Below are 14,170 nucleotides of genomic sequence, written 5' to 3' on the forward strand. Positions count from 1 at the left end.
TTGCATTCTTGGTTCTGAAACCTGTGCCATATATATTATGCTACATATATGCTTACCTAAAGAAATTTAGTATTACATGATGCAAAGTCAGGCTGAGCTTTCAATAGCAAAAGCTGCACCTTGTTTCCTTACTCTGGTATTGTGCAAAAAAAGCTAGATTTTAACAGTAATTTTTGCATATCATTTACTACTTGCTGTTCATTGTTTATAGGGTTAGCTTTGTTCTAAGATTTCATCACAGTTCTCCCTCTCCCTCAGTGTGACTTTTATGCCTTTTTTTACACCAGTCTATTCGTTTGTCCTACAATATACAATAATGTTACTGCCTCAGAACAAAAGGCAAGAGCCGGAGAGATTGCAGATAGTCACTGCACAGGATTAGGTCACATTTAGATTTTTGGCTGGAGTCGCATGTAGGAATAATTGCTGCCTCTTGAGTCAGTGGATGTCTGGTTGTAAAGACAGGTTTTTCCAATTCTTTTTTATGTCTGTGAATTGTCTCTGGGGTTTAATATCACAATGCCATTTTTCTTTTTCAGGCTGCGGAACAATATCTTTTGTATCCTACATGGGCTCTGTCATTACTTATTTGTCTTATAATACTAGCAATCCTACCAGTGCCTCTTATATTCATTCTTTGGCAATTTCAATTAATACCCGATGGCTCCAACAGATTATCTGTGTCATACAAGAAAGGCCGTATGATGAAGGATATCTCGAATTTAGAAGATAATGATGAAACTCGCTTTATCTTGAGTAAAGTGCCTAGTGAGACCCCATCGCCAATGCCGTCCCACCGCACATACTTGGGCCCGGAAAATGCTTCTCCTTTGGATTTGGGCGGAGGATCAAATGGGCGGTATGGAAGTGGATATCTAATGGCAACCACTCCGGAATCAGAATCGTGATCCTACTCTATGGCTTATCCTACCATATTGTCAAATGCAATTAAACATTATGTTTTGTAAATTATAGCACTTTCTAAAACACTTCCCTGCAAAAGCCAGACAGAGCAATGGATTGCTTGTGTCCAAAAGCAGATGAGGATGTTTCATCCCAACGCATCTCCACTACATCAGAAAATGTCATCCGTACTGCAGTGTTCTCCAAATCATGGACTTCAGGCATAATTTGCTTCTGTTTTGTGAATTTATCCATCCACCCACAAATATAGACACATCTGAAAAGCTAGAGAGTGTACAGCACTGCATACTTTACGTTATTACACAGGTATGATACATAATCAACCCATCAGTTATATTTTTGGAAGCGATTGCACATGGCTACCAAGCACACGCACGGATGCAGATAACCCGCATAATTTATTAGCACAACCAATATAGAATCTATTTAAGTCTGAATAATACAATATGAAAAGATAACTATTATTTTTTTTATACTTTGGAGCGAATCGTTTTTAAGAAGTTTTCAAAATTCCAGCCATAGGTCGCGAAATGAAACAATTAAATTCCTATTTATTTTTAGTATTTATTGTTAAATTTAATAGTTCAGATTCCTGATGCTTCCTCTTTAAAATTAAGTCTATAACCCTAAACGCACAGATTACAAAGTGTATATATTTTATTTATTATTATGTTTTTCTTATATAGCGCCATCATATTCCATAGTGCTTTACAGACATTGTCATCACTGTCCCTATTGGGGCTCACAAACTAGATTCTAATAAGTATGTTACAAAGGAAGATTAAAGCACTATTTAGTTTAATATTTTCATATTTTAAAAGGTGATGCATGTGGGTAATTACTATAATGCCTCATGCACATAGCAGAGACTACAGAGGTGTATAGCTGCATATTAAGGCATTCATTGTTCAAACTCGCCTAAGAGCACATTAAAGAATGAATAGCATTCGAATGGCATTTGTATGTCCAAGTGCTGTCCATTTTTTACTGTTTAATGAGTAGAAGCTTGAAAAATGTATATATACAATCCTCAGTATTAAAATTGCAACACCAAGAAGGAAAAGTCATGGAATTATGGAAACAGGACCTATAGACATGTTAATGATATGTACATGATGAAAAAATGGAAACATACAGAAATACACTCACACTCCTTGGCTGTTATTAAAAAGGCTACTAATGGTTGTCTGAGGGATGTTCTTCCATGTTCAATGCACTTGGCTCTCAAGTCATCAAGATCTGCTGCTGGCAGCTCCTTTTGCAGTTGCTGACCAACAACTTACAAAATGTGCTCAATGGGAGGCAAGTCTGGAGACGTTGCAGGCCATAGTGGCAAGTTTAGGCCACACAGGCTGCTCACAGTAATACCAGCAATATGTAGTCTGATGTTATTGTGTTGAAAAAACAGATCTTGATGATTTGCTGCCCAAGTGCATTCAGCGTGGCAGAACTTTCCTCAGACAACCATTAATAACCTCATTGATAACATACCGAGGTGCATAAGTGCGTGTATTTCTGGATGCGATGCTCATGTGTGATACTGAATAAATTGAAATGTTTTGAAAATATTATTTCCATTTTTTCATCATTACCATGTCTATTGATCCTGTAATTTTCAAAATTTGACTTTTCCTTTTTGGTGTTGCAATTTCAATGCTGAGGAGTGTATATAAGAAAACGGGTGCCACATTGGTAAAAATGGACAAAAATTTAGGAAAATCTGGTCTGGCACACTGATGAAAAACTTTTTTTTTTCTATGATTTTAAAGTTTTTAGTTTGGATCTGTAAAATTTCGTTCTTTCCTTTAAGACTCATGTGTACTGAATGTGCAGTAGACCGTACTGTGGCACTTACTACATAGCCATAGCCACTCCATGTGCCACTGTATGCTGTACTACTTCTACACATAGTAGTAGGAAGAGCATATCTGCAATTATCATCCACTGATAAATTCTTTAAAGAAGCACTCCTATGAAGTTTTTTTTTTTTACTAAACCTGTGTATGCATGTATGTATGTGCATGTAGTGTAGTGTGTATATACTTACCTACCACCGCCTTGTCCTGGATCCAGCACCACTCTGCTCCTCTTCTCAGTGTCATCACTGCTCTTCAGACTCCACAAATCTCACTGCTTTCTGCATGACCCAGAATTAACTTTTACAATATAAGCCTATAAAGTGTCAGGATGAGGCTCCATATGTTTAAATTGCAAAGGAGACTTCCAGCTAACACACAGAACATAGAGTGATGTGGATATTCTAAAGAACGTTGACGTCACTGAAAAGAAGAGCAGAACGGCACTGGATTCCAGAAATTGCGGTTGTATGTGAGTATAATAACACACACACATACTGCGGTACATACACTTGTGCACAGATTTAATAAAAAAAATATATTTTTTTGGATTTGTGTAATGATTTCCATATGAAAATTTACTTTAAAGGAATTCTCCAGCTAAAACTGAAACACTGTGTTATGCCTAGTGGAAGACCTTGAGGTCCTGCATGACGTGATGATCAAAGGGATGATATCTGTGCCTTGCACCACCACCCCAACCATAACAGGGGTATTAGTTCTATCTAAACCATTATTATTAAAAGACCAAATTTGCATAAAAACAGAGCTGGCACAAATCAAAAATATCCTGCATAATAAATATGTTAATGTCTCCTAGCTTTTTGTTCTTTTTTTCTTTCTTGTACATATGCACTTTAACTAGATGAAAATATTATAACTCAGGGTCCCTACATTTTTGGTTGCCCATATAAATTACACACTGTGGAATGGAAAGTATGATAAATCAGTATTTACAGTGCTTTTTGTTTCTTCTTATAAAGATAACCCGAGAGCTCTCCTGATATGTATGTTTTAGTGAATTTTAATTAAAACCCAAGAATTAACGATTCTAAAGCATCTAATAATCCTGCAATGAGTCATCCTACTAGCATTCCTCCTGGAAATGTATAAATAAATTAACAATTGGGTGTTACTATTCCTCTTGTTAATAGGATGTGTTTGTACAGTCTAGGCCCGGTTTTCGCATGGCCAACCTTTCTGGACTGGTTGTGGGTCTTATGACCCGAGTTCAACAGCTTCATAGACATATATGTCTATCCTAAATAAAATGATTCAATGCAATGAGGCGGTTTGGTTAGGAAAGACATAGATGAGGCTGTTGGGTTAGGATTAGTGATGAGCGGACGTGTTCTGTTAACCCGCTCGCCGAGTATTTATAGCGTGCTCGAATATTATGTTTGAGTCACTGTGTATGCATGATTTGCGACTGTTTGACAGCTTTAATACATGTGAGGAATGCCTAAGAAACAGGCATTCCTCACATGTATTAAAGCTCTCAAACAGTCGCAAATCATGCACACACAGTGATTCAAACATAACATTCGAGCAGATACTCAGAAAACACCCGACCATGTTCAAAAAGCTCGAGTAACGAGCATGCTGTCTCATCACTAGTTAGGATAGACATACATGAGACTATTTGGGTACAATAGATGTAGATGAGGCTGTTGGATTAGGATATACATATATGAGGCTGTTGGGTTAGGATATACATATATGAGGCTGTTGGGTTAGGATAGACATAGATGAGGCTGTTAAGTTATGATAGACATAAATGAGGCTGTTGGATTAATATAGACATATGAGGCTGTTGGGCTAGGATAGACATAGATGAGGCTGTTGGGTTATGATAGATGAGGCTGTTGGGTGAGGATAGACATGGATAAGGCTATTGGATTAGGATAGACATAGATGAAGCTGTTGGGTTAGGATAGACATAGATGAGGCTGTTGATTTAGGATAGACATAGATGAGGCAGCTGAGTTAGGATTGACATAGATGAGGCTGCTGGATTAGGATAGATATAGATTAGGCTGTTGGGTTAGGATAGACATAGATGAGGCTGTTGGGTTAGAATAGACATAGATGAGGCTGTTGGGTTAGGATAGATATAGATTACGCTGTTGGGTTAGGATAAACATAGATGAGGCTGTTGGGTTAGGATAGACATAGATGAGGTTGTTGGGTTAGGATAGACATAGATGAGGTTGTTGGGTTAGGATAGACATAGATGAGGCAACTTGGTTAGGATTGACATAGATGAGGCTGCTGGGTTAGGATAGACATAGATGAGGCTGCTGGGTTAGGATTGACATAGATGAGGCTGTTGGGTTAGGATTGACAAAGATGAGGCTGCTGGGTTAGGATAGACATAGATGAGGCTGTTGGGTTAGGATAGACATAGATGAGGTTGTTGGGTTAGGATAGACATAGATGAGCCAACTTGGTTAGGATTGACATAGATGAGGCTGCTGGGTTAGGATAGACATAGATGAGGCTGCTGGGTTAGGATTGACATAGATGAGGCTGCTGGGTTAGGATTGACATAGATGAGGCTGCTGGGTTAGGATTGACATAGATGAGGCTGTTGGGTTAGGATAGACATAGATGAGGTTGTTGGGTTAGGATAGACATAGATGAGGCAACTTGGTTAGGATTGACATAGATGAGGCCGCTGGGTTAGGATAGACATAGATGAGGCTGCTGGGTTAGGATTGACATAGATGAGGCTGTTGGGTTAGGATAGACATAGATGAGGCTGTTGGGTTAGGATAGACATAGATGAGGCTGCTGGGTTAGGATAGACATAGATGAGGCTGCTGGGTTAGAATGGGCAGTCTGTATTTGGACCTTGAATATCGGACGTATGAAACGAGCGCCTAGCACCATTAGCACTGAATTGATTACAATGTGTAAGGACACCCTATACTGACAAAAGGGAATATCAACACCAAGTTGTCAGATCAGATGATTCATATAGGAAGAATAGCAGTGGGATGTCACAATTCAAAGTGAGAATGCTGCAGAATTGTTTTTTTAGTTCTTAAATGTGGAAAACAAATATTTCCTAAAACAGACATGTCAGTATAGCTGAAAGGTGCTAACTTATGAGTCAGTGTATGGCTATATTTTGTAAAATCCACTATGTATTGTTGTTCTTTAGTACAACTTGATCTTGTGATGTTACCTGCAGCACCAGGCAGCTGTGCATTGTGAATCCCACCCACTGCCTGCAGTACGTACATAGCATATATTTATTTTATGGTCAGGCAGATGAAATCACTTTACATCTGACCTTCAACCTGCTCGAGATTGTTACCAAATGTTAATATCTGTAAACAGAATATTTTCCTATTCTAATAATGAAGCCGCTAGGACTTCACATAACTGCATACTCTGAATTAAATGTATAATGAATAATATATATTGTTACATTGTATATTATATTGTACATGTCTGTGTAAATTTTGTCTCTCTAGTAACTTGTGAATTAATGTGTATACGTTGTACATATTGCTGTATACTGTACATTAGCTTTACTTTTCCAGTAAGTTGGATGTGACCGTAGCTTCTACAGACCTGCTCGTTGCCTTGTGTCATTTACTATGTGTATACAGTTCAATGCTAGCAATAGGGCTAGTTAACACTGTGTGTTATGGGTAGAATAATCTATGTGCCTGTATAATTTAGAGCCATGTAGAATGTATCCCTCTTTGGAAGCAAAAGAGAGGCGGAATGCACATATCAATTGGATGAAGCCTGCTCCAAACCTTATTACAGATAATACCCAGCCACATCCTTGCCACCTGATCTCCTGCAAACTCCTGCAATTAATAGCCTGGGAGAAAGCCAGTCCTATGTAATGGGCCAATTAGAAGCATTGCTAGAGCTCAGTATAATGCCTCATCAGTCTCAGAGGGCAGCTCAGACGATATCTAATCTGCCCTAAATATATATATAGGTTTAAAATAGCACATGAAAAAAAAGAAAAGCACAAAGGAAACTGGATGAGATGTTATCGTTCCTGACAAAAAGCACATTGTAATCACCAGATGTTCTATGGAACACCACTGTGCCCAGCTGTAAGATAGGCGACCGGAATAAAACACTGGGTGCTGGGCACAATAATTACAGCATAATGGAAGACGTTGGCTTTGTAAATAAAAGGATACAAAAAAAACATATAGCAATAAAAAAAATAGGTGGAAAAATGTTTAACTTTACTGATTGAGATGTGAAAATAAGTGATCCTATAGTTGAGGATTATTTAGAAACTAGATTCACCAGCACTTTAGGCTGCTGCGCATATGGTTACTGTTATATACTGCAGTAACAATTATTATAATTAAGTACTGTTACAATTAATCACTAGATGATAGTACGGTAGACAGTGGAACTGTTGTCGAGCAATAATAGGAGAAATATAGCATTCAACAATTGGTGATATTGTGCTAATAATGAGTAACATTTGTGGACCATGTTCTGCCTTCCCTATACCTTTAAAGGGTTGTCCAGGATTTTAAAATGAGTTCAAAGCAGGAAAATTTACAAAAACCCCTCAATATTTACCAATCCAGCACCACAGTTTCGATCCTTGTTATGTTCTTTGTTTACTTCCATGCAGTGATGATGTCATGTACATTCACGTGACCGTTGCAGCCAATCACTGGCCTTAGCAGTCTCTTGTCTTGTCATACGTGGCATCACCACTAGGGACAGTAATTATATGTACAACACTGCAGGAAAGTAAATCAAGACTGGTGATGACCAAAGGAGCTCTAACACTGGATTGTGCAGGTGAGTATAGTTTTGTTTTTCATTTTATTTTAGAAATGTTCTTGATTTCCTTTCCCCATAAAATGATACTTCAGTAGAAGCATACATGAGGCACACAGCCCTTCCCACTTTCTGACATATTATCCAATGAGCAATAGAGTAGATTGATAAGATGCAATTAAAGGGAATTTGTCACCAGGTGTTTGACACCTAATCTGAGAGCAGCATGATGTGGTAGCAGAGACCCTGATTCCAGCGATGTGTCGCTTACTGGGCTGCTTAGTATAGTTTTGATAAAGTCACTGTTTTATCAGCAGGAGATTATCAGTAGAGGACTAGTAAACCTGCTGCCTGGTAGTCAAGCATATTCATGAGCTCTGTATAACCTCGCCCCCTTCTGTTATTGGCAGCATTCTGTGTATGGGGTACATGGGCAGGGGTGGGCGGGGTTATACAGAACTCTATAGCCAGTGAACTGCTAGATCTGCAGCTGATAAAACAGTGATTTTATCAAAATGATATCAAGGAGCCCAGTAAGTGATACATTGCTGGAATCAGGGTCTCTGCCCTTACATTATGCTGTTCTCAGATGGGGTGGTAAGAACCTGGTGATAGTTTCCCTTTAAGAACCTTTCATCATTGTAGAGATGCATGTGTGTAACATGGAGGTAAAATATTGATTGCAAGTAGACTGGGGTTATCCTATTTATAAGATTATTTTATGTTTTCGTTCAGCTATTAAGAGAGTTGCATAAATAGTAGCGAAGGCATTAATATTGCAGATGGATCATCAATGCTTTTTCAATGTGACTACCCACTTCCAACTGATTTCCACTTTCAAAGAACTGATGCGTCTTTCCATTAGGGGCCTTCTATTTACAGCAACATGGGCGGCATGGGTGTAGAAGATAGCAACCTGTCAGATCTGTCTTTTGTCATCTGTCATTCTCAGTCTGGAAATTAAAAGCAGCTGCCTGACATTGAAAGATGGGGAACACATATACCAGCTTTGTAAATCTCCAATCGTATCATTTTATTCATTGTTCCCATTGTCTTATCTGATAATGGATAATTGTAATTGCAGAAGGTTAATATCCTATATAGTACAAGTATTAAGAATTCCCCGCATAATAAATGCAGAATATTTCCCAAGTAACATTTCTCATGGATGATTCATCTCACATCAGATAGGCTTTACTTAGTGCTAGTCACGTCACCTATTTCGATTGCATTGCTTGTGGCACTATGTTGTGCCCCAGACATTGCAACATATCAGCTGTGGAGGATCTCCGCATCCATGGTCTTTGGATGCCATTCACAATGGCAGATATACTATATGAATGCCATAAGAATTGAGACAATGGACCCGATTCATCAAGACCGGTGTTTTGTTTGCCAGTCTTGATGAAGAGTGCGCGGAAATTATGTCCAGTTTGGGACTGGAGTATATATCTGTTATAATTTACTCTGCTTTTTGGCATAAATTATGATGAATTTGTAGGCCATTCTTGGCTAAGCCCCCCTCTCTGACCACTTTTCAAAAAGTTGGCTGACCGAGTCGGAGCTGGCATAAAAACACCAAAAGTCATAGCATTTTTGCTCAATTATGAGTTGAGGAAAAGTTTTGGAATACTTCAAGCTGTTTTACTCCAGAAGGCTGCAAGATAAATCGGGGCCATGGTGTTCACCTGCCAGGCATTGGAATGACCAACTTACTGCACAATAGAGTCTTGTAAACGAATGTAATAGCTAATTGTGGCTATTTCTTGCTGTATATGGATACATGACATTACAACAATAAATGTTTAGTAGCAGAAAAGGGAAGACTAGCATAGTCATACCAGCCACAATCTGCAGAACCCTAAAAAATCCACCATAAATAAAACTATTGATATGAAATGGTGCCTAGAAGAACTGGACTGAAGTGGCGCATTAGCAATAATTTCATAGTTTATGTCTTCGAGATTAATATAGGCAAGTATATACCCGAGAAAAATTGTAACGAATGCACAATATTTAATCCTTAGCACAATGGAAGCACACTGTTTATATGTCATTTCTGTAGATTAGAAGCACATATATATATATATATACACGAGAGTGTTGTATCATAATAATGTTTAACAATGGACTCGGTCTTCACTCCAAATGCTGTATTCCAACTCTTATCATTTACGGCTGGTCACATATTACCTACCTCTAATAACGTGAGGAATATTGTGGATGCTGACTTAGCACATGTCCAACCATATATGTGGTGTCATTGGCAAGTCCTTCGAGCCACAAGTGGAATTTATTGTAATAATGGCTGTTTTTTTCAGTTGTAACTTGGCAATAGAGGCCACTGGTTTCAATGTAATGAAATGGCAGGCCCAGTTTCAATAAGATGGAAATTTGCTTCATGCTGTATATGTATATTATGCAGAATCTTAACACCCAATGTGGTATATATATATAGTAACAAGTCTCCTGCACTGAGAAATAGCTGCATCTTGTGGCTGAGACATATTGTGATCGTTGAGGAGTGTATTTGACATTATGTTGTATCACTCCCTAATGAAGCATATTACATGTATCTGTTGTCAGATACAACCTTGGCTCATTGTGTGTACTAGATGACGTCTACGAGTGTTCTCCAGTGCTCTCTTAGTGTAGACATCAACGTGTGTAACAAATCATACAGTACTCATGTACATGGAATAAACTCTGTTCTTACAAGAATTGTGTCTTTCGAGTCATTATTGCTTTGTAGATTAATATTGTGTCTATCAGTAGTGCATATAACATATGGTCAGGTGGGATCACCACTATGGGGGTTCTTCCTGCAAGCACTAATTTCGAAGTTAGTGATCTGTTGAACAGATGCTGTTTAGTTCCTGCTAAGAGAAAGGCTAGGTGTGGTTAGTAGATATATACCAATTATATGCTGCCCACAATCATATTTGAGTGTGGATGGAATCCAATAAGAAGACTTCGTTATGCCACCATTTGAAATGTGAGATTTACAATAGTTCAGGAAGGGTCCATACAATTAAGAGTGTACCGAGGCGTACACCTTTAAGTTGGACTACCATGCTTTTGTGTCTACCTACAATGACTGTACCTCTCTCTGTTCTCTCTGTACCTCAATCCCATTGATCAAGCATAGAGCACAATATTGATGGGAACTAGGCCTTAGCAGGTCAAGTGACTACTTTTTGAGGAAATAAAACAGATATAAAAACCTGACACTTTAACCCATTCCCGACATGCGCCGTATATGTATGTAATGTATTTTTTCATTTTCGTGGCTCAACGATATAAAATTCTGTGAAGCATCTGTCGATTCAAGGTGCTCACCACACATCTAAATAAGTTCCTTGAGGGGTCTAGTTTCCAAAATGGTGTCATTTGTGGGGGGTTTCCACTGTTTAGGCACATCAGGGGCTCTCCAAACGTGACATGGCGTCCGCTATCTACTTCAGCCAATGTTGCGTTCCAAAAGTCAGTTGGCACTCATTCCCTTCTGAGCCCTGCCGTGCGCCCAAACAGTAGTTTTCCACTACATATGGGGTATTGGTGTACTCAGGAGACATTGCACAACAAATTGTATGGTCCATTTTCCCATGTTCCCTTGTGAAAATAAAAAAATTGGGGCTAAAGTAAAATTTTTGTAAAAGAATGACTTCCTATGAAGCACATGAAGGTTTAATACACTTCTTGAATGTGTTTTTGAGGACTTTGAGGGGTACAGTTTTTAGAATGGTGACACTTTTGGGTATTTTCTGTCATAAAGGCCCCTCTAAGTCACTTCAAATGTGATGTGATCTCTAAAAAAAAATGGTTTTGTAAATTTTGTTACAAAAATGAGAAATCGCTGGTCAACTTTTAACCCCTCTAACTTCCTAACAAAGAAAATGATGTTTCAAAAATTGTTCTGATGTAAAGTAGACATGTGGGAAATATTATTTATTAACTATTTTGTGCGACATATCTCTCTGGTTTAAGGCCCAAAAAAATTAAAAGTTTTGAAAATTGCAAAATTTTCAAAACTTTCGCCAAATTTCCGATATTTTCACAAATAAACTCAAATTGTATCAAACTAATTTTACCACTATCATGAAGCATAATATGTCACAAGCAAGCAGTCTCAGTGGGATCCGTTAAAGTGTTCCAGAATTATTACCTCATGAAGTGACTGTTCAGATTTGAAAAAATTGGCCCGGTCAGGATGGTGAAAACAGGCTTCGGGTGAAGGGGATAAAATATGCCAGCTCAGTATGTTTGCACATATTTTTCATAGACAATGTTAAAAAAGAAGTCTTTTTTTTCAAACATAAAAAAGCTCAGCATACTATGCTATTATGATCCGTATATATATATATATATATATATATATATATATATATATATATATATATATATAGTACAGACCAAAAGTTTGGACACACCTCATTTAAAGATTTTTCTGTATTTTCATGGCTATGAAAATTGTACATTCACACCGAAGGCATCAAAACTATGAATTAACACATGTGGAATTATATACTTAACAAAAAAGTGTGAAACAACTGAAAATATGTCTTATATTCTAGGTTCTTCAAAGTAGCCACCTTTTGCTTTGATGACTGCTTTGCACACTCTTGGCATTCTCTTGATGAGCTTCAAGAGGTAGTCACCGGAAATGGTCTTCCAACAATCTTGAAGGAGTTCCCAGAGATGCTTAGCAGTTGTTGGCCCTTTTGCCTTCACTCTGCGGTCCAGCTCATCCCAAACCATCTTGATTGGGTTCAGGTCTAGTGACTGTGGAGGCCAGGTCATCTGGCGTAGCACCCCATCACTCTCCCTCTTGGTCAAATAGCCCTTACACCGCCTGGAGGTGTTTTTGGGGTCATTGTCCTGTTGAAAAATAAATGATGGTCCAACCAAACGCAAACCGGATGGAATAGCATGCCGCTGCAAGATGCTGTGGTAGTCAAGCCGGTTCAGTATGCCTTCAATTTTAAATAAATCCCCAACAGTGTCACCAGCAAAGCACCCCCACACCATCACACCTCCTCCTCCATGCTTCACGGTGGGAACCAGGCTTGTAGAGTCCATCCGTTCACCTTTTCTGCGTTGCACAAAGACACGGTGGTTGGAACCAAAGATCTCAAATTTGGACTCATCAGACCAAAGCACAGATTGCCACTGGTCTAATGTCCATTCCTTGTGTTCTTTAGCCCAAACAAGTCTCTTCTGCTTGTTGCCTGTCCTTAGCAGTGGTTTCCTAGCAGCTATTTTACCATGAAGGCCTGCTGCACAAAGTCTCCTCTTAACAGTTGTTGTAGAGATGTGTCTGCTGCTAGAACTCTGTGTGGCATTGACATGATCTCTAATCTGAGCTGCTGTTAACCTGCGATTTTCTGAGGCTGGTGACTCGGATAAACTTATCCTCAGAAGCAGAGGTGACTCTTGGTCTTCCTTTCCTGGGGCGGTCCTCAAGTGAGCCAGTTTCTTTGTAGCGCTTGATGGTTTTTGCAACTGCACTTGGGGACACTTTCAAAGTTTGCCCAATTTTTCGCACTGACTGACTTTCATTTCTTAAAATAATGATGGCCACTCGTTTTTCTTTACTTAGCTGATTTTTTCTTGCCATTATACAAATTCTAACAGTCTATTCAGTAGGATTATCAGCTGTGTATCCACCAGACTTCTGCACAACACAACTGATGATCCCAACCCCATTTATAAGGCAAGAAATCCCACTTATTAAACCTGACAGGGCACACCTGTGAAGTGAAAACCATTTCCGGTGACTACCTCTTGAAGCTCATCAAGAGAATGCCAAGAGTGTGCAAAGCAGTCATCAAAGCAAAAGGTGGCTACTTTGAAGAACCTAGAATATAAGACATATTTTCAGTTGTTTCACACTTTTTGTTAAGTATATAATTCCACATGTGTTAATTCATCGTTTTGATGCCTTCAGTGTGAATGTACAATTTTCAAAGTCATGAAAATACAGAAAAATCTTTAAATGAGAAGGTGTGTCCAAACTTTTGGTCTGTACTGTATAAAGCTGAATGTGTGTGTGTGTATGTATGTACAGTATGTATGTATGTCCGGGATTGGCATCTGCACCGTCGCAGCTACAGCCACAAAATTTTGCACAGTCACACGTCTGGACCCCGAGAGCGTCATAGGCTATGTTGTGAGCGAAATTTTAACCCCGCGCATTCCAATTCACCAAACAATTTTGCCCCTATCTACATAATGGGGAAAAAGTGAAAGGAAAAGTGTTGGAGGCAAATTGACAGCTGCCACATATGAACAAGGGAGAATTAAAGAATGAGAGCGATGGCGCCAAAGAGTATATACCGTACAGTTGTTAAGGTGGGGCCCCGACATGGGATACTCATGCTCACCACACACGGGGATATGAACACACACACAAAATGCGCCACACACTACCACGTGCTTGAACACATATACCTCCCTCAGCACACACAAAACTCATCTCACAAAGATTTATCAGGCTGCCAATACCAACCAATCACAGCTCAGCTTCTATTTTGCTACAGTTAATTAATCTGAGCTGTGATTTGTTAATATAGACAACAAAGGACATTCTCAGCATAACAAAGCTTGTGTAA

General features: G+C 38.8%; 1 protein-coding gene across 2 annotated transcripts in view; it reads left to right on the top strand.

Moving 5' to 3' along the window:
• The window catches only part of SLC6A17 (solute carrier family 6 member 17), a 118,534-nt gene extending 108,254 nt beyond the window's left edge, over window positions 1-10,280 (top strand). For both annotated transcript variants that reach the window (XM_073666841.1, XM_073666840.1), the window contains exon 12: window positions 540-10,280. In XM_073666841.1, the coding sequence (XP_073522942.1) occupies window positions 540-908 (369 nt within the window). In that variant the 3' untranslated portion in view covers window positions 909-10,280. The remainder of the gene's footprint in view (window positions 1-539) is intronic.
• Window positions 10,281-14,170: the final 3,890 nt, after the last annotated feature.

This window comes from Phyllobates terribilis, unplaced genomic scaffold (genome assembly GCF_046119375.1).
Source record: "Phyllobates terribilis strain yellow unplaced genomic scaffold, ASM4611937v1 Scaffold_2__4_contigs__length_985480577, whole genome shotgun sequence".
NCBI classification, from domain to species: Eukaryota; Metazoa; Chordata; class Amphibia; order Anura; family Dendrobatidae; genus Phyllobates; species Phyllobates terribilis.